Here is a 19406-nt window from a genome sequence, read left to right as displayed (position 1 = left end):
AAAGTTTCAAAGTTTTACCTGCGCAGGGGCGAACTCTCGGGGTGCCTCCGGAGACACGGTGCCAAGAGGGCTGCAGATGAGAGTCACGCCTGGCGCTTACAGCCTGGGGTTTTTATTGGGGTGAGCAAACAAGCAAATACAGAAGCAGACGTAGCTGTTAGCAATTGGCTATTTTGAGAGAACACACACACATCTCTGCTTACTACAATGGATACTTTTCTGCAAAGACAAGGCCAAGCAAAGGCAAGGTCATACACGGGCGGTTTATCTCGTTCAGCACTCTTTGTACTTTCTCTAATTTTTCTATCTCCCTTGCTGAGACAGTCTGGTGCCTGCCTCGGGTTCCTCCTTGCTAATTTTATCTAATTCTGGCCTAACCTAACAGTGGACAGATGTAAGGACGTTCATAAAATCCTAACAGTAAGTATTATCAAATTCTATACAAAAACAAAGCGACTAGTCCAGATTTAGACATCACTCTTTGAGCAAAAGTAAGGTCACCGAGATTGGTTTTAGTCACAAAGGGGAAAGAAAGTATACAAGGGTAGGGCCAGACCATCATCACCCTAGTACAGTGGCCAATGGGACAGTTCCACCTACAGCCAGACACCCTCATGTTAAGTTTCCTGATGTGGTGCACCCTAATGTGTGAGCCAGAAACGCTAACTTGGGACCGTGAACTCTGCAGGGATAACTTGCACCCTGTTCCTTTACACCCTGTGGTATAAAGCAACAAGGTAAACAAGAAGATCATCACACAAATCCTGAAGACAGGACATTGTGTAGGACTAGTGTAGAATATTCAGTAACTCAGTGACACGGTAAGTGTTGTTCTGAATTAAGAGAGTTGAAGGACAAGATCGGATGAAATGCATGGTCCTGGCATCGATTTTACTTTGTCCAATGAAGAACATTTTTTGGAGCAGATGGAAGAGTATTGATTGGGTACTAGGCAAGATGAAAATGTAGTCAGAAGGGTGGGGATTAATCAACTCAAAAAGAAATATGTACTGTAATATCTCCTGCTAGTAAAAATGCACACACACAGAGGTGTTAATATTAGTAATTTTTGGTGTTAGGACTATGGTGTTATCTGTAATTTTCTACCATACATGTTACCAGACCTTGGATGCCAGATTCTTGAGTCTCAACATCATAGAAATGAGCACTGAACTCAGTACAGGGTTGAACAGACTGAGTTTACTGAGAAGAGCTGCGCACAAGGGAGTCGACCAGAGAGGAGAAGCCGAGCCCCCTGAGGGGCTCTACAGCTGGCTCGCCCGGGGGCCTCCGGGTGGGCACGGGACTCTGGAATGAGGATGAGATCAGTTGTCCCACGATGGTCATCCAGGGGCGGTTGGTCCCAAGGTGGTCACAAGACGTTTTCTATGGTCAGTGAACCACCCAAAGGGCCTCTAAAACGATGCTTGCTCAAACATTCTAGTTACCATTTAATTGACAAAGCAGCAATGAAAGGTACTGCTGTACATCCTTTCCTTTAAGGATGTAGTTAGGCTAATTTCAACTAGGGGATTTTACTGAAAGCAAGGGGTCCTAGGCCTCAACGATGCAGGTCTTCGCGTCTAGGTGAAGTCCAGGTGTGGTCCCTGTAACCGTCTCACACACATTCCACTTGTGAAGTAACAAAAGGTTACTTTGAATTGAAAAGAAACCACTTTTAGATTAAGAAGCTATACCTTTTATGTTCTAATGGAAATTTGTGTTTCCTTTAACCTAGGTAACCTGGGCAGATTTCTACTGGGAAATCTGCAGTACTACACTTCTGGTCTTCAGACCTGACTTGCTGGACGTCCATCCCAGGCTGGTAACGTTACGGAAGAAAGTCCAAGCCATTCCTGCCATTGCTGACTGGATACAACGAAGGCCCCTGACCAGGCTGTAGGAGACGCCGGCTGCCTGCACCTGGTTGTTGCTTACAGCTCTGCTGCCCTCAGATGAGCCTGCCTCACAGGCATGCACTGCACCCCCACCGAGGCTTTCACCTCTGCCACGTTCTGTCTGCTTCCAAAAAAAAAAAAAAAAAGAGCAGTTAGTTGCATCTTTTTTTTCCTTCCCAGAATAGTTTCACATCATTTACAACTGAGGAAAATTAGTTTAAACCAGGCCTTACTTTGCATAGGTTCTCACGTGCATAAATTTCAGTCACAATAGCTTATTAAATAACACATTCCCCCCACCCCCAAAATGGTTTGGACTTCAGTTACCATGGTGTATTGACAGTGGGTAATTGCATAAACTTTGCTGCTAGCTATTCAGTCCGCAAATCACTATGTAAATAAGGTGCACAGCATGACCATGACCGATGAAGTCACTTCTTTCAAAGTCTGTTAGGACTGGGCACTGCACACCTGTGTGTTATTCACGCACCGACGGTCAAGTGTGTAGCGGCACTGCCAGCTTGCTTCTCAGTGATAAAGCATCTTGGCATTTTACACAAACCAGTAACTGAAAAAGGGAACTCACCAACAAAGAAGAAAGTGTAATAAAGAAATGAAAAGTGCTAATACTGGGGTGAAACTCAAATTGAACATAAATGGAAAGAACCGTGAGAATGCTGACACTGATGCAGGTCAACGGCCTCCAGACTCCAGCTGTGCAGCCGGCAGAACTGAGCGAGGTGCACTTACAGATACAGAGGAGGAGAGTGCTGGAGACAAAGATGAAGATATCCCAGAAGAAGTGAGATGGGTATAAAACTTTGTATCAAGAGAGCAGAGATCAAAAGAATGAGAAGATACACCACAGACTGGGTGAAAATATTTGTAAGACTTATGATAAAGGACTATTATTCGAAAATATACAAAGAGCTCTTAAAAGTCAACAATAAAATGAATAATCCAAACGCACAATGAACAAAATACCTGAGCAGACACCTCAGCAAAGATAGATGGCGAATAAGCATATGAAAAGATGTTCAATATCACATATTACTGGGGAACTGCAAATAAAAACAATGAGATTCCACACCTGCCTGTTAGAATGGCAAAAATTCAAAACACCATACAAACACCACCACCAAATGCTGACAAAGATGTAGAGCAACAGGCAGTTTTACTCATTGCAGATAGGATTGCAAAATGGTACTGAGACTGCTTGGCAGTTTCTTACAAAACTGAACATACTCTTACCACACGATCCAGAAATTGCACTCTTTGGTATTTACTCAAAAAGGAGTTGAAAAAATGTCCACATAAAAACCTGCACATAGATTTTGGTGGCAGCTTTGTTGATAATTCCCAAACTTGGAAGTAACCAAGATACCTTCAAGTAGGTGAGTGGATAAGTAAATGTGGCACATCCAAACAAAGAAATATTATCTGCTTAAATAAAAAAAAAAAAAACGAAAACCACCAGGCCATGCAGACAGGGGAAATGTAAGTGCGTATTGCGAAGTGGAAGAAGCCAATGTAAGATGGCTGCACACTGGCTCACTGCCCCCCAGCAGCCCGTCCTTTTGCCAACTACCTCCTCTCCCCTGCACACCTTACCCTTGCCTTTCTCTCTCCTAAGCACCAAGCACGCTTCTGCCTCTGTATCTTACTCCCTAAGCCTACGCAGCCCAGATGGCTGACTTCTACCACGTCTGTACTTTTCTAAATAAACTTCCTTATAGGTAATTTGAAAAAATAAAACGACCGCATACTGTATAACTGCAGCTATTTAACATTCTGGAAAAGGCAAATTTATGAAGGCAGTAAAAAGATCAATGTTTCTAGAAGCTAAGGAGGGAGGAATGAATAGGTACAAAGGATTCTCCCATCAAAATTGCTTTGAATGGTGGATTTGTCAAATGTTTGCCACCAAGAATAAAACCTAATATAAACTACGGACTTGGGGTGGTTATGATGTCAATGCAGGTTCTTGTTTGGTACCAAACACACCATTGTGGTGCCAGGTGAGGGAGGGTGGGCGTGTGTGGGGGGAGGGGTACATGGGAACACTCTACTTTCTGCTCAATTTTGCTGTGATCCTAAAACTTCTTTTTAAAAAAATATTTATCTTTAGAGGGGAAGGGAAGGAGAGAAATATCAATGTTGTGTGTCCCATGCTGGGAACTGGCCTGCAACCCAGGCATGTGCCCTGACTGGGAATCGAACTGTAAAACTTCTCTTTAAAAAAAGTCTGTAAGAGAAAAAGAGGAACATTTTGTGACAATTAAAGAGCAATAAAATGTTGAAAGCTGATCCCAGTTTAGGATTATGACAATTTATTTGCTAAGGCATTTAAAAAATGTTTGCATCTTATACAAGAAGGTATTTAAAATTATGAAAACTTAAAACAAGATAATCAGTCTCATTTGTTTACACAGATCACTTAAAATATGCAGTCGATTCAAATAAAAGCAGTCACAGCAGGTTTCATAAGAAGTATGCCACGTCAACTGAAGTTTCACAACTTTTCAGGGCATCTTTTTTTCATGGAAGGACAAGACATTCCATCATCCTATCCTGTACCCAAATTAAATGCCTCCTTACTGAGCAACTGAACAAATGAGAGATTACAAATGAATCAGAGCATAAATCGAGTCACATATTAAAATTGAAAAAACATACATTTGGGGAAGTTTTAAAAAGTCAATTTCTTAATTTTATGAATCACATAAAATGTCTTAAGGTCACAGAAATGGAAACCAAATCTGATACTCCTATCTAACCACTACAGAGTAACACCAACTAGGAACAATATCAGTGTTTCAATATAAAAATCTACTGGCTTAAAGTTAAAAGCCTACGCGGTCAGGAATATGGTTATGAAAACACATACAGTATGTCTTCTTTGTGACTTAAAAGTAAAAGCTGCTTCAGTTGGGCAAGATATTACTCCAACCATGGCCTTGTATGGTCTTTACTGATTAATGGATTATTTTTAGACATCAGTTCAGTGAAGGGACTAAGAATAGATCCTAGGTAACAAATTCCAGTTTATTGAGAACAGACAATATTAAGCACATAACATGATCTCATTTGTGAGCAATTTTATATATTTTCAAGGGTAAAGGGAGAGGGGGTTAGAAACTATTAAAAAGGGTGTGAAAATACAACTTATGATCACAAATATTTTTATTAAGCCCAAGACATAATAAAGCATCATAGAGAGAACCCAAATACATTTAAGAACGTGGATTTAACAACAAAATACCCTACCACTGAAGATAGACGAATACAGAAAAGTCACGAGAAACCCACTGTGGGTTTTATTCTACTTTTATCACTGACACTACTACAGATGTCCCCGTCCCAGTCCTGCCTTTGCCTGCCTCCCATTCCCAACAGTGTGACTAAGTGACTTGGGTGCTGCAATGCAGGAGGAAGCGATGATGAATATGTGCAGATTCCTTTCAGCTCCCATTAGACTACTAAGCAGAATGCTTTCAATATACCACTGGGAGTGGGCAAATCTACTTACTGAGTCGTGAGTTTCCAGAGTCTATAATGATCTGAAGAATCACTTTAAGAGTTTTATTAGCCTTCGAACTCCAGAGAACTATACTACCGTAGCATGTTAGCAAGTCAGGATGCCCTGAAAGTATAATCTCCAATAACTAACAAATCTTTGATTTATAAATAACTTTATTTATAATGGTATTTACATAATAAAAACAAAACACATGAAACTCACAAGTTATACAAAGAAACTGATGTGTAATAAAACAGCAATATAGACTGACAGGCAAAAATTTAAAGAAAGACAATAGAAGTTAAATATCAAGTAGACAACTTTACTTCTAAATTTCACTTTGTCACCCACACTGAATTAGAATCGAAAAATGGCTCTCTCTTCAGGAGGTCCAGTACTGGAAATTCTGGAAACTGGTAAATCATATTTTGATAAAGAATGTAAAGGCAATGACCTATTTCCATGCAGTACCTAATGCTTCCTTAATATGAAGTCACATTCAGTCTGCTTTGAAGTGAAATAGCCTGTTAACCTGTTCTGCCAGGCTAGAAAAAAAGGTCACCAACATTCTGCTGCTGTGTGAAGATGTATGTGACAGGAATAAACTACTACTTAGAGAGTAATGAGAACTGGAGCAGAAGTGACTGGGCAACAGTTTCAAGAGAAGCAAAAGCCAGGAGAGGGAAATCAATGAACATGCACAAGAATAGGCAGAGTAGTATGCACAACAGTGCAGCTGGGAAATGAACAGAAGGAATTAACCCATGGAGCAAGATAAGGGCTTCTTTAGCTACTATTCACTGGAAAACAACTTAGTGCCTAGCCAAACAAATCTGTTTTAACAGAACTACTTGGGAGAACCTGGGGGTGTTAGTATATGGAATGCCACCTTTAAATTCAGGTTGAGTTCTTCTTGGCAGTGGTGAACATCTGCTTCAAATAGCAATAAAATGAAAGCTATATAAATCTATACAGCTGCATTCTTTAAACTAACGTAATAAAAAAGAACTTCAAATGAAACAGGCAAAAACAAGACATAAGCATTGTCAAATAAGGCACATGTAAAAATCTACACACATTATCCAGTGAAAGACAATATATATATATTTGGAGGTAGAAATAATTACAAAAATACTGACATTTCTAAAGCATTAGCATATTTGTTACAAACAATCACCAACTAATCCCCATTCAGAAAACTGTTTTGTAAAATGATTATTCAACATTTTTAGGACTACATATTTGTTGCTTTTATTGAAATTTCACATGTGAGCATCAGAAGAATTCAGTTAGTGGCAAAAAAGTTGTCCATACTATGAGAAATGTAATATGGAAATTATAAAAAGTTACAAATGTTCCTAAACCCCATGGTCATAATGTAAATGTCCTTGAGTGCACCAAGTTGATACTTCCTCATCATCGAAAGTCCACGATTCTTCTCTCACAGGCCCATTGACGTTTTTAGTAATGTGGCTATATCTGCTGGCATGCTCCCTTCGTCACCTGCAGGTCAGAAAGTGGCATTGAAAGTTTAACAAAAATACTGCATAGAACATATTCTTTTTCTCCAATTTTCTCTACATTTTATGAATTCTTAATCATCTTTTATGGCCTAGTTTGCTTCAGTGCTACTCCACAAAAAGGTTCTAAATCCCTATGTATACCGGGCTACTACCTCTGTGTTCACATGCATACGGACAGCACGGCATCTACGGGCAATGTTTCTGATTTGATACAGATAAAGGTATGTAAAGATACACAGACATAGGTTGGCTCACATCCTGTTCAAATCCACAGTATTTACTCCCCAAGTTTGCTAAGTGAAAACATTTATGTAACAAACCGAATAGTAAAAACAAAATTGAAGCTCTCAAATCTCAATCAAAAGAAATCACCTATACCCATATATTCAGTCCAAAGATCTGTCCAGAAAGTATCCACCCATGTACTATGAAAAAAGAGCCATTTATTAAAGATACAAGAAACATTGTACATAGGACAATGACACCTCAGTTCCTTTCAAAGTAGGCACCTTGGGACCTCACACAGTTCTCCCAGCATCTCATCCGCTGTTCAAAACACTGTAAAATCCTTTCTTGGAATCACTGCCAGCTGTCCTGTTGTATTTTCCTGAATCTGACTGATGGTCTTCAATCTCTTCCCTTTCAAAGATGATTTTAGTTTTGGGAAAAGCCACAAGTTGCAGAGCACTAAATCTGGGCTGTACAGGACCTGAGTGACCTGGATGATTTGCTGTTTGGCCAAAACACTCTGCATGAGCCATGATATGTGAGCAGGCCTCATTGTTGTAATGAAGCTTCCAATCACCAGCTGCCTGTAGCTGCGGCTACTTTCATCTTACTGTATTTCTCAACTGACAAAGAACACTGAAGTAGTACTGTTTGTTTTTGTGTGTGTGTGTGATGTGGAGAACCAGGTGACTTCCAGTGGTAAGACTGGGCCTTCATTTCTGAATCACTGAATCGTAGACTCACGATTCATCTCCGGTCATAACCTTCTTGAGGAAATCCAGTTCAGTGGTAGCGGTTTGAATCAAGTCATTAGCAACTGCAGCACAGTGCTGCTTCTGCTCTGGTAGTAGAAGCCCTGGAACAAATTTCGCCTCAACACCTTTCATGCCAAGAACCTGCATCAAAATCTCGGACACAGCAGTTTTGGAAATCTCCAGATCAGCTTCCAGTTCCCCCACTGCCAGTCGCTGATCTTTGTTGATTGCAGTCCATACACACTCAGCATTCTCAGGTGTTCTGCTGATTGCAGGCCTTCCAGAATGTGGACCACTTTCAACTGATTCTTGACCATCTTTGAAGCATTTGGGCCATACCTTTATTCATGCTGCACTTACTGCACTGTCCCCGAAAGCCTTCTGAATCATCCCAATAATTTCCACAAGAGGAATGTTCCAGCTTTAACGCCAAGTGTCACTGCTCTACTGGCTCATTCTGAATGTGATGGCCACACAGTGCACACTCACTCGATGGCGTCTACTGCCCCCACTGACTTGCACAGTGAATTCGTCGGTGTTCACACACGTGCACTCCATCCAGTCCACTCGCCTTGGCTGCCAGGTTACACTGATGTCGCAGAAACCATTCTCAACCATTCTCGTTATATTAATGGTGGCTGGACTTTTTCCAGATAAACTTCGCATAATCACTCATTTAGACTTAACTGATCCATCAATACAAAATTTTGAACATAGCCTAACAGCGAGGATTAAAGTATCCACTATAAATGATCTTTTCCTAATGTTGGCCCCATGTTTCAATCAAATGGGACCCTCAGTCTCCTGACACTTACCCAGGAATTATTCATGATTTTCTAAGATTTGAAAACACCTGTCAAGGTAGCATTAGAACCTAGTCATCCTTGATTAATTCAGTTAATCACTTCGATTGTTTTTAGATGAAATGACTTATCAGTTTACAATAAAAATGGTATAGACAGCAATTCATAAACATTTATTCATTCATAGCTATGAATAACTATAAATCACAAGTGGCTAAAATGTATTAAAACTAATCACTTCCCTCTCTCTCTCTCTCTCTCCTACCTACCCCTCCAAGTTATAATCTAAAATTATGAAAGGACTTTTGTCTACTCTTCTCCTTTCAGTAAAAATCATATGCACAGAAACAGAAACTATGTATTAAATTCAGGAAATTCGCACGAACCCGTCTTCAACTCGTCCACAGATTTAAAAATAGCCAAAAAAATCTAAATGAACACTTCTTCTAAATTAACTGACACCAAGAATAAGTGACTGAATAATCCCAGAATATAATAAAATACAAATCCACATGACGACAAGACTGTCCATAATTTAATTTACTAGGAATGCAGGGAGAAAAGAAGGAAAGGATGAGGACATGCTTCTAAATTCAAAGACACAAAAGAAAGAAAACTATAAAATGCAATGTGTGAATTCTGACTGGATCCTGTTTTTTTTTTTTAAAGCTATAAAGTATACTAAGGGAGAAATGAAAAAATCCAGATACAGACAATATAATAAGATTTTTAAATTAGTGCTAATTTTATTAGATGTAATAATGGTATTATGGCAACTTAAGAGGAATATGCTGAAATACTGAGAATAAGTGTCACATCCACAACTGACGTTAAAATGGTTCATTGGGAAAAAAATCATTGAGTGTCATCGTGGAGGAAGTAGGCACTGGTGTCCTTGTAGTGGGCACCTCTAAGAAGACATCAGACTATGATGGCCAAGGTATTTATGCATTCCCTGAAATGGTCCCAAGCCAAGCAGGCTCACAAGGACATTTTCACATAACTAATGGAAACTACTGCTAAAGGACATCATAGGAGATCTACTGCTGTAAGCAAAACCATGCCTGTACTGGCAAAATATGGAGCTCTTCTGTGTGACTGAGGTTGGAGAGCATGTTGTCGAACAGTCCAAACAGGACCCTGGAGGTCAACAACACCAGGAAGACACTCAAAGCTGAGAGGACAATGAGTGCCCTGTACTGAAGGAAGCAAAGATTCTTTCCACCCCCCACACAATTTTGAGTGGATCAAAGATCTGAGTGTAAAAAGCAAAACTAGGACTTTTTGGAAATAACACAGGCCATCTTCATAACCAATGGACAGCCATATGTAACATAAAAAGCACTAACCAGAAAAACTGATAAATTTGACTATATAGTCAAAACTGGGAGAAGAAAAGGCAAAAAAGCCAACCTGAACTTCAAAACCCATCAAAAAGAAAGAAAAACATAAAACACAGAGTGGGAGGTACCATGGATACATATGGCTTGTAACAGTAGTGTCCGTGCTATGCAGAGCCAAAGCAACAGACAGACATCCCCCCACAAAAAAGTGGATATAACTCTGAATGGTTGCTAACAAATGGCCAATAATATACGTAAGGTGTTCAAGCTCACTGTTGATCTGGAAATGCATTAAAACCACAGTGACTGGCTTTCACTGACTGGTTTTAAATGAACTATATGCAATAACTTGGCAAAAATTAGGAATTCTGACAGCTGTTGGTGGACTAATGGGAATTCTCCAACGGGGTGGTGAGAATGTCCACTGGTATGCCACTTTAGAAAGCAGTTTAGGCTTATTTAGTGAAGTTGAAGATATACTTGAGATCTAACAATTCCATGTCTTGGTATTTACCCCAAAGAAAATCGTGCTCAGCTATATCCAGAGACATTAAAAGAATGTTCTTAGCAGTACTGTTCATAAGAACAAAAAGTGTCTGGAACGACCAAGTGTCTGTCAACATTACAACAGTTCAAAGAAGTGTGGTATCTATGCAGCAATAGAACTATCAAGCAGCGAAGGAAAATGGGCTAATTATACAGCAACAATGAACAAACTACAGCAGCATGAAGCTACCACTATGTGAAACAACATCAGTTTCACAAGCATATTGGTAGGTGTAACAAACTAAAGTCAAAAGCACAAGTCCTATATGAATCTGTGTTTGTAACATTCAAAAGCAAGAAATACTCTATCGGTCAGAGTTCATTCCCACGTGATAAAACTATAAAAAAAAAGTAATGAAGTAATGACAACAAAAGCCAGAATGGTAATTACCTCTGAGGGAAAAAAAGGGACTTCAATCAGGGAAAAACAAAGGAGGTGTTTCTGGAAGTGTTGGCAACATTCTGTTTTGTTTTTTTTTTAAACCAGGTGGTCATCACATAGTTGTTTGATTTAAAAAATCAGTGAAGCAAATGTTACAGAATGTTAAAACCATGAAATCACTGTACTTTTACTCATACCACGCTTTCAACATTTTTGCATGAAAATTTCATAATATAATTTACAAAGTTAGATAATTTATTAACATAATCATATTAAGGGAGATTAAAGGAAAAACCCCGCACATCCCAAAAACACAATCCTTGTTCTAAAGTGGTGGCTCTCTGACTTTAACATGTATCAGAAACACCAACCAGACTGAGCCCCACCACCAGTTTCTGACTAAGCAGAGGTGGAGCTGGGCTTGGAGATTTACATTTCAAATCAGCACTTTCCCAGGTGATGCTGTTTCGACTGGTCCAGAGACTGCACTCTGAGGACCACTAAGGCAAGCTCTAAAAACACAAAAATCCGACAAGAGTATTGGAGAGCAATCAATCTTTAATCTTTCAAAAGAGCACATACATATAACATAAGGCAATTACAGACTCAATTACAAATTATACCTTTGATTTAGGGAGGAAAACAACCTCACTGTGAGAAGTGAAAACAAGCATAAATTGAACTGTCATCAGGTCAGTGTCAAATTATTTAAATAAAACCAGGGGCAAAGCTGAAGACAAAATCATATGTAGGTTAAGAGATTAAATAAAAGACATTACTGAATCCTTGATCTATCCAATAAAACACTTACCGAGAAAATTGACATATAAATAACTTTAGTAACATAAAGAAGAGACATTTCCCACAGAAAGGAGGAGGAGTAATAGGGAACATTCTTCATAACAAAGTAGTTTAAAACTAATGGCATGAGCCCTGGCTGGTGTGGCTCAGTGGACTGAGGGCCTGCCTGCAAACCCAGGTCGCTGGTTGATTTCTAGTCTGGGCACATGCCCGGGTTGTAGGCCAGGTGCCCAGACGGGGGTGAGTGAGAGACAACAGGTTCATGTACCTCTTGCCCACTGATGTTTCTCTCCTTCTCCCTCTCTCTAAAAGAAGAGAGAGGGTAAATAAATAAAATCAATCTAAAATGAAACTAATGGCTTGAGAGCATAGCTGAAATAAGTTGCTACTTTTAATTTTTCTATTTCTTTTCTATTTTTTATTTAAATAAATTGCTATTTTAACAGATATACCTGACATGAAAATAATAGGTATAATTTTAGACTAAAGTTTATAAAAATACAAATAATTTATATGAACTGTAAGTTATGATTGAACACACATTTCACTTCTGTTCTCACCTGAAATACCATTAAAATGCCATGTGAAAAAAAGTGGGGGGCATTAAACAAAAGAGAAAGAACAGAAGAAAAAGACAAAAGTGGAGAGAGAAAGCAGATGGAAGAATGAAACTGACTAGCGGAATGGACAAAGCAAAACTTAAGTGCCAGCAGGTAGAAATACAAGGCTACTGTACTTCATGCCCAGATTCTACCCTTACCTCCCTCAGAGCTCAGAACACAGAGTGGATGCTTCTGAAAGGTTAGAGCATATGGAGCAAAAAACACTGAAGAGGCAGAACACCTACAGCCTCTCCAACAGAGCCAGCCATTCACTCCAGATGCTCAAAAGAAGGTTTAATTCTTAGAAAATCAGAATCAAAGGAAAGCTGGAAATGGGGGTAGTAGAGGACAGTGAGGCTACAGAGGAATAGGATAATTAACTATATGAACAGATCACAACCCTCCCTCACCATCTTTCCCTCAGCTCTGAGAGTGCAGTCAGTGGGCTTATACTACCTCTCTCTCCATGCTCTGGAGAGAGACTTCATTCTGGAGAATATCATTCTGGGGGAAGAAACTAGCCCAAGAGAAGTGACCTCTTGTTTTATGGACAGTTAAAGACAGCTGGGAGTCTGACAATCAAAGAGCTGAGTCCCTATAATTAACTATGATGATTCTATTTAAAGACACTGTTAGCATAAAATCTATGTATCTGGATTACTTGCTAGCATTACTAAGAGAATTTAACCTAAGTATTTAAAAGCTTTACCAAATATGAAAGATGGCCTAACAAAATAATCAGGAAAAAACATTGCTAAGTGAAACCTGCCTTTTGTGTGTTCACTATGACTCTTGCTGATTAATTTGAAATTGGCAAGTTGCCACATCCCCATAAAACCTAGTAATTACTGTTAATTGTTCAAATTATGATCACGCAGCTCACCCTGAGCCTTAAAGATCTCTGTTGTTTCTTAGTTAAACTTTCTCCAATGCCCGCCTCCCCAACCTGGCATAGCACCCTAAAACAAATGCTACAGAGGAAGAATATGCACTAATTTCATCACATATCCTTCTGTCTTTGAAGACAGATTAAAATGCACTGACCCCATTATAGTATGCAGTAACTAACAAAATACTAAAACAGTAAATATCCAACAGAAGTTTGCTGAATTGAAATGAACCATTATCAATATTGGGAATATCCTTATTTATTAGAATAAGAATAAAGTTGCTTATTTTCTTTTTTAAAGATTTTATTTATTTTTAGAGAGAGGGGAAGGGGGAAAGAGAGGGAGAGAAACATCGTGTGGTTGCCTCTATTGGGGGCCTGGCCTACCCCAAGCATGTGCCCTGACTGGAAATCAAAGAGGCAACCCTTTGGTTCTCAGGCCAGCACTCAATTCACTGAGCCACACCAGCCGGGGCAAATGGCTTATTTTCCATTAAACTTAACATTAAATGAGAAAAGCAAATGGCAGCAGACTACATGATAGCCTCTGTAAAAAGGAGGAAGAATACATATACTTACTGCTACCTGATAAAATAACTGGTAATGCACTTTAAAAATGGCTAGTGAGTCACCTTTATGGGGAAGCAGGGTGACACGGTGGGAGTCTTTTATTTGCTCTTTTATGTATTTTGAATTTTGAACTATGCAAATCTATCTTTTCATATGTGTATATGTTTAATAACTTTTATGTTATAAAACTTTTAAAGTTCTTTTCCAAAAGATGGAATGACAGGGTTCTCTTATTTGAGGTTTTTTTCGATAGCCAATTACTTTAACCTGAAATTATTAAATTTTTGAAAAAATGCATTTTAGTACACTTAGTGCAATAAATATTTGCCAGTCAAATGAAATTAATGTAAATAAGTTAATATTATGCCATCAATTTTAAAATTTTGATTCATTTATATTACTTATACAGTAAGTAAATCATATAATCATGGATAAAATTACAGATTCACTTTTAATTTGTTTCTGGAATATTTTGGTGTTAGAGATAAAGGGAGGAACTAATCAGAATTTTCCAAAATCAAAGTGTTTATCTGCATCACTTCCTGTAAAATGATCTTAATTATTGGTAGTAGTAATCTTCTCCCATGTTATTCCTAAATTACATGTCAGATAAGAACTTAGAACATCTTAGAACATCTTTGTTCTCCCCTTTACTGCTAATTTGTTGTATTTCCAGATGAACAACTATTGAAGTTTCTCCTTACAAACAACTTACCTTCATCTACTGTGGTCATATCCTGCTCTAGTTTCAATTTCTGTTGGTTAATTTTCAGCATGGATTCTTCGATTGTCCCTTGGCTTATTAATTTTATAACCAGCACTTCTCTTAAAAAAAAAAAAAAGAGGCATATCCACTGGTTATTAAATATAAAATTATTTGGACACATGTGAGCTATATAAATCATCTGAAGAGTTCTATGAAAATCTTTTGAACAAAAATATCCACAAATTTTAATTCCTTTATTCAAAGTACTTGAGATTGACATTTTCTGAGCATGTCACTTTTAAACATCCTTTCCGACTGATTTGAGAGAAGTGAGAAAGATACCTGCACTTTAAACATATTGGGTTTACACTGGGATCAGATAAGTTTGCCATTTTAAAAAGAAACAGGCTTTGATGATCAGGCTCCTGGAAGTAATTCAGTACAAAAAGGAAGAAAGTACAGTAAAGTACGAATACTACATTGGATGCTTTAGTCCCACAAGAGGTACTGATATGTATCTGGTTCATAAATAAACACATCAATGTCTTTTGGAAATACGGTAAAATACTTCACAAAGAAAACATTGTGTGCTGTTTAAATGTAGAGTTGAATTGTAGATATCTTTCACCTCTACATGGTCCTAATGACCAATGTCAAAACTATCTTTCACCTAAAATATCTACAAATATCTATTTTCTGAACAGTAATAACGTAGCAAAATTATGTACATTACCAAGCCTACTGGCTCTTTAATGGTTTTTAATTATTAATGTTTCATAGGCAATGGATGATTCATAATTCTATCTTTTCATTAGCTGCAGAACTATGTGCATTGGGGTGGGAGGTTATTTTAATTACTAGAAATTGAATAGGTTATATAGTGAAGTTCATATTCAACACTGCTGGTATGAAATACATCAGTAGATATGCTTTGATAAAAATATAAAAGCTAAAGCAGGACACCTGACAGACTATATTCTAATATTCTATACACATTCAACTTGCATTTGATTAAAAATAAAATTTCAACTGAAAACACTTACTTAGTCTGGCCTACTCTATGGCATCTATCTTCTGCTTGTTTATCATTGTAAGGGTTACAGTCAATATCGTGAAGGATAACAACATTTGCTGAAGTCAGGTTTATTCCTAAGCCACCAGCTTTTGTTGACAGCAGAAACACAAAAATATCCATATCGGTATTAAACTCATCAATTAAATGAATCCTGCAGATAAATATATTAGGTTAAATCTCATTAAAAGCTATATAATTAAAGCTGAGAACAATTACATCACATGAAAAATAAACTTGAAGGTGGAAATATATGATCTTAGTATTATGGCTATTTTATCTGCAGCTATTTTATTGAAAGACCTTTCCAATTCACCAATGTTTTTTCTATACCACTGATCTCTATTAATTCTTAATTCAACTATTCAAATTTAATTAATTCCTGAAGGACTATTTTGTTCTTTGTTCAATGGCTTTTTGGCTTATCAAAATTCTGGATATGGATTGTCAACTTTTAACCTTCTCAGAAGTCTGTCATCTGCTATTGTTAGACAACATAACGATGAACTAAATCTCAAGATTAAGTTCTATTGGTGTCATCCCTGTTCGCATGATTTCCACCCTCACTCTACTGCAGGAGGAACAATTCACTCTGGCTGATAAAAATAAACCAAAAGATATAATGCAGTTTAAACACAGTAGAAAAAGCATTCCTTTTTTAACCCTTGGAAATTAAAAAATAACCAAACTTATTCAATTACCCTTAGAATATGAAAGACCAAATTTTTAAAGTAATTTTGGTTTAAAGATAAGGTTCTTTATACTTTGAGTATTTTTAAAATTTATTTAATTATTGTTCAAGTACAGTTTTGTCTTTTACTCCCATCCCAGGCGCCGCCCCCACCCCCCCACCCCCGTGCTCCCCACCTCCCTCCCATTTCCACTCCCGCCCCTGCCTTAGTTTTTGTCCATGTGTCCTTTATACTTGTTCCTGTGAATCCTTCCCCTTTTCCTCTGAAATTCTCTCCCCTCTCCCTTCTGGACCCTGTCAGCCTGTTCTGAATTTCAGTGGTTTTGGTCATACTTTGCTTGCTTATTTGTTTTGTTGTTTAGGTTCCTGTTAAAGGTGAGATCATATGGTATTTGTTTTTCACCTCCTGGCTTATTTCACTCAGCATAATGCTTTCCAGTTGCATCCAATGAAACAGAACAGAGAGCCCAGAAATAAATCCAAGACTCTATGGGCAAATCCAAGTCTCTACGGGCAACTAATATTCGACAAAGGGGGCAGTAACATAAAATGAAGTAAAAATAGCCTCTTTAACAAATGGTGTTGAGAGAACTGGACAGCTGGGTGCAAAAAAATGAAACTTGAGCACCAACTTACACCTTACACCGAAATAAATTCAAGGTGGACAAAAGACTTAAATATAAGCCATAACACCATTAAAATCCTAGAGGAGAACATTGGCAGGAAAATCTCAGATATTTCACGCAGCAACATTTTTACTGATATGTCCCCTAGAGCAAGGGACATAAAGGGAGGAATAAACAAATGGGATCTCATCAAAATAAAAAGCTTCTGCGCGGCTAAAGAAAACAGTATTATACTTTGAGTACTTTTTAAAGAGAAAAACACTGATAATACATAATTACAAAACCCTTTCAAAATACACTGGTATGCAATTCAGACCAAAAATTTTTTTAAAAAAAAGTTCCTCATCTTAAGGTAGTAATTTGAAGAAACGACACATGAGACTCAAAGCAATACAATTCTATCTAATGCTCCGGACATTTAAAATTCAAACATTTACTCTTACTTGAAGAAAAGGTAAATAGATTTCTTGAAACTAAAGTATACCAACCTTTCAGAAATCTGAGTCTTTCCATCTAATCTGAGGTATCTATGCTGATGATGTTTTAAGAGAACCTCTAAAATATCCAGCATCATGGTAAATTGGCTAAATAATACAACTCTATCACCCTGTGAAAATACATATATGTATTACATACATGGGAAGAAAAATTATGACAGAATTATCTAATGATTAACTGCTTCTTTAACAAAAATTAAGTACTTATAACTAAGGTAAAATTCTTATTTTAGATTGTACATAAATTAAATTCTAAACTTAAGAATTAAAATTCAATATGGGAATAGATATAAAGTACTATTTGGATTGTAATCTTACAAATTTAAGCAACTTCACACATAAACTATAGTATTACTTAAACAGCAATTTAACATATCTTCAAAATACTAATTTTGAAGCAATCATATAGACTGTCATTTACAAAATGACAAGACTATTTTTTAGAACCATCAACACAGACATATTCTACTAACTTTTATTTTTCTTTTGGAAATTGGACAGAGGGAAATATATACCCATATACAGTGGAACTCTTTGATCTGAGGAGAACACATTCCAAGATCCCAGTAGATGCCTGAACCCACAGACAGTACCAAACCCCGTATAAGACTGTTTTTTTTGTACATATACATACTTTCTCACTAGAAGGAAGTACTTTACAGCCATCCTTGGCATATCCAAATTACCAGCATCACACTACTCTTGCACTTTGGGGCTACTGATAAATGAAACAAGGGTAACCTGAACACAAGCACTGTGATACAGTCCATCTGATAACTGACAACTGATCTGATAACTGAGAGGGCTACTAAGTGATGAATGGGCAAAGAACACAATGTAAATAAAGATGCTGGACAAAGGGGTGATCCATGTCCAGGGCAGAACACAAGATTTCATTGTACAACTCAGAACAGTGCGTAATTTAAAACTTATGGACTGTTTATTTCTGGAATTCTCCATTTACTGTTTTATTTTTGAATCATGTTTGGCTGTTGGTAACTAAGACCATGGAAATCAAAAGGGAGATAAGGGGAGGACTACCGAACATCCCCAAAATGCTCAAAACACTAGTTTCTTAAAACATAGTGCAGAAAAAAGCTAAAACTTCAATTTGAAAGTCAAATCATGGCAGACCTGTTTTAAAGAAGTTTAACTGGGAAAATACAAAACAAAGAGCCTTTTTCTTTAATACCTTCTCTTTCAGTTCAGACAAAATGCGTCCCAAAGCTCGGAATTTTCCAGAATCTAAAATCAAGTCCATGTCTAACTGGAAGTTATTAATGTGTCGATACTGTTTGCAAAGTACATGTAATTCAAAGTCTGTCATAACTTCCATATCTTCAAAGATCAGGTCAGGGTTAGCTTCACAATGTGTAGGTTCCTCAAAGCAAAACAAAACAAAACAATATACATACTTCAAAATTAAGATCATTTATATAATAAAAATAATCTAATAAAAATTATTCACATCTGATAAAATGTATAAATCATAGAACATTTTAGGGAGAAGAAAATTAACATTCATTTTTATGTACAATAAAAGGGTAAAAGTCCTAACAGTTTTAGAATTAAAATAGTGAAATATTTACAGATAAATAAGGTCTTGAATTTACTTCAAAATAATTTTGGGGAGGGATCTAGATGAAACAAGGGTATCAATACCCTTGGACATTGTTGGTGGAACTGTATATTGGTGCAGCCACTATGAAAAACAACAGAGAGCCCTGGCTGGTGTAGCTCAGCAGACTGAACGTAGGCCTGCGAACCAGATAATCACGGTTTGATTCCCAGCCAGGGCACATGCCGGGGTTGCAGGCTGGTTCCCTGCAGGCCAGTTCCCAGCAGGGGACCCACGAAAGGCAACCATACATTGATGTTTTTCTCCCTCTCTCCTTCCCTTCCCCTCTAAAGATAAATAAAAATAAATAAATAAATAATCTAAAAAAAAAAAAAG

The 19406-nt window shown here is 37.6% G+C and overlaps 2 protein-coding genes across 6 annotated transcripts in view; one reads left to right on the top strand and one right to left on the bottom strand.

Moving 5' to 3' along the window:
- HPGDS (hematopoietic prostaglandin D synthase) overlaps positions 1 to 3847 on the top strand; it is a 106319-nt gene extending 102472 nt beyond the window's left edge. For both annotated transcript variants that reach the window (XM_053666320.1, XM_037140068.2), the window contains exon 6: positions 1739 to 3847. In XM_053666320.1, coding sequence (XP_053522295.1) covers positions 1739 to 1903 — 165 coding nt within the window. In that variant the 3' untranslated portion in view covers positions 1904 to 3847. The remainder of the gene's footprint in view (positions 1 to 1738) is intronic.
- A 424-nt stretch (positions 3848 to 4271) lies between these two features.
- The window catches only part of SMARCAD1 (SWI/SNF-related, matrix-associated actin-dependent regulator of chromatin, subfamily a, containing DEAD/H box 1), a 101983-nt gene continuing 86848 nt past the window's right edge, over positions 4272 to 19406 (bottom strand). For 2 of the 4 annotated variants that reach the window (XM_053666402.1, XM_053666403.1), the window contains 5 exons: positions 18645 to 18833; positions 17444 to 17562; positions 15610 to 15792; positions 14576 to 14685; positions 4272 to 6921 (listed from right to left, as the gene is read on the bottom strand). In XM_053666402.1, the coding sequence (XP_053522377.1) occupies positions 6860 to 6921; positions 14576 to 14685; positions 15610 to 15792; positions 17444 to 17562; positions 18645 to 18833 (663 nt within the window). In that variant the 3' untranslated portion in view covers positions 4272 to 6859. The remainder of the gene's footprint in view (positions 6922 to 14575; positions 14686 to 15609; positions 15793 to 17443; positions 17563 to 18644; positions 18834 to 19406) is intronic. The other 2 variants (XM_037140060.2, XM_037140050.2) reach the window with 1 other exon arrangement.

This window comes from Artibeus jamaicensis, unplaced genomic scaffold, assembly GCF_021234435.1.
Source record: "Artibeus jamaicensis isolate MK-2021 breed Jamaican fruit bat unplaced genomic scaffold, CSHL_Jam_final contig_452, whole genome shotgun sequence".
In the NCBI taxonomy this organism is placed as follows: domain Eukaryota; kingdom Metazoa; phylum Chordata; class Mammalia; order Chiroptera; family Phyllostomidae; genus Artibeus; species Artibeus jamaicensis.
This window is presented reverse-complemented; position numbering and strand designations above follow the sequence as displayed.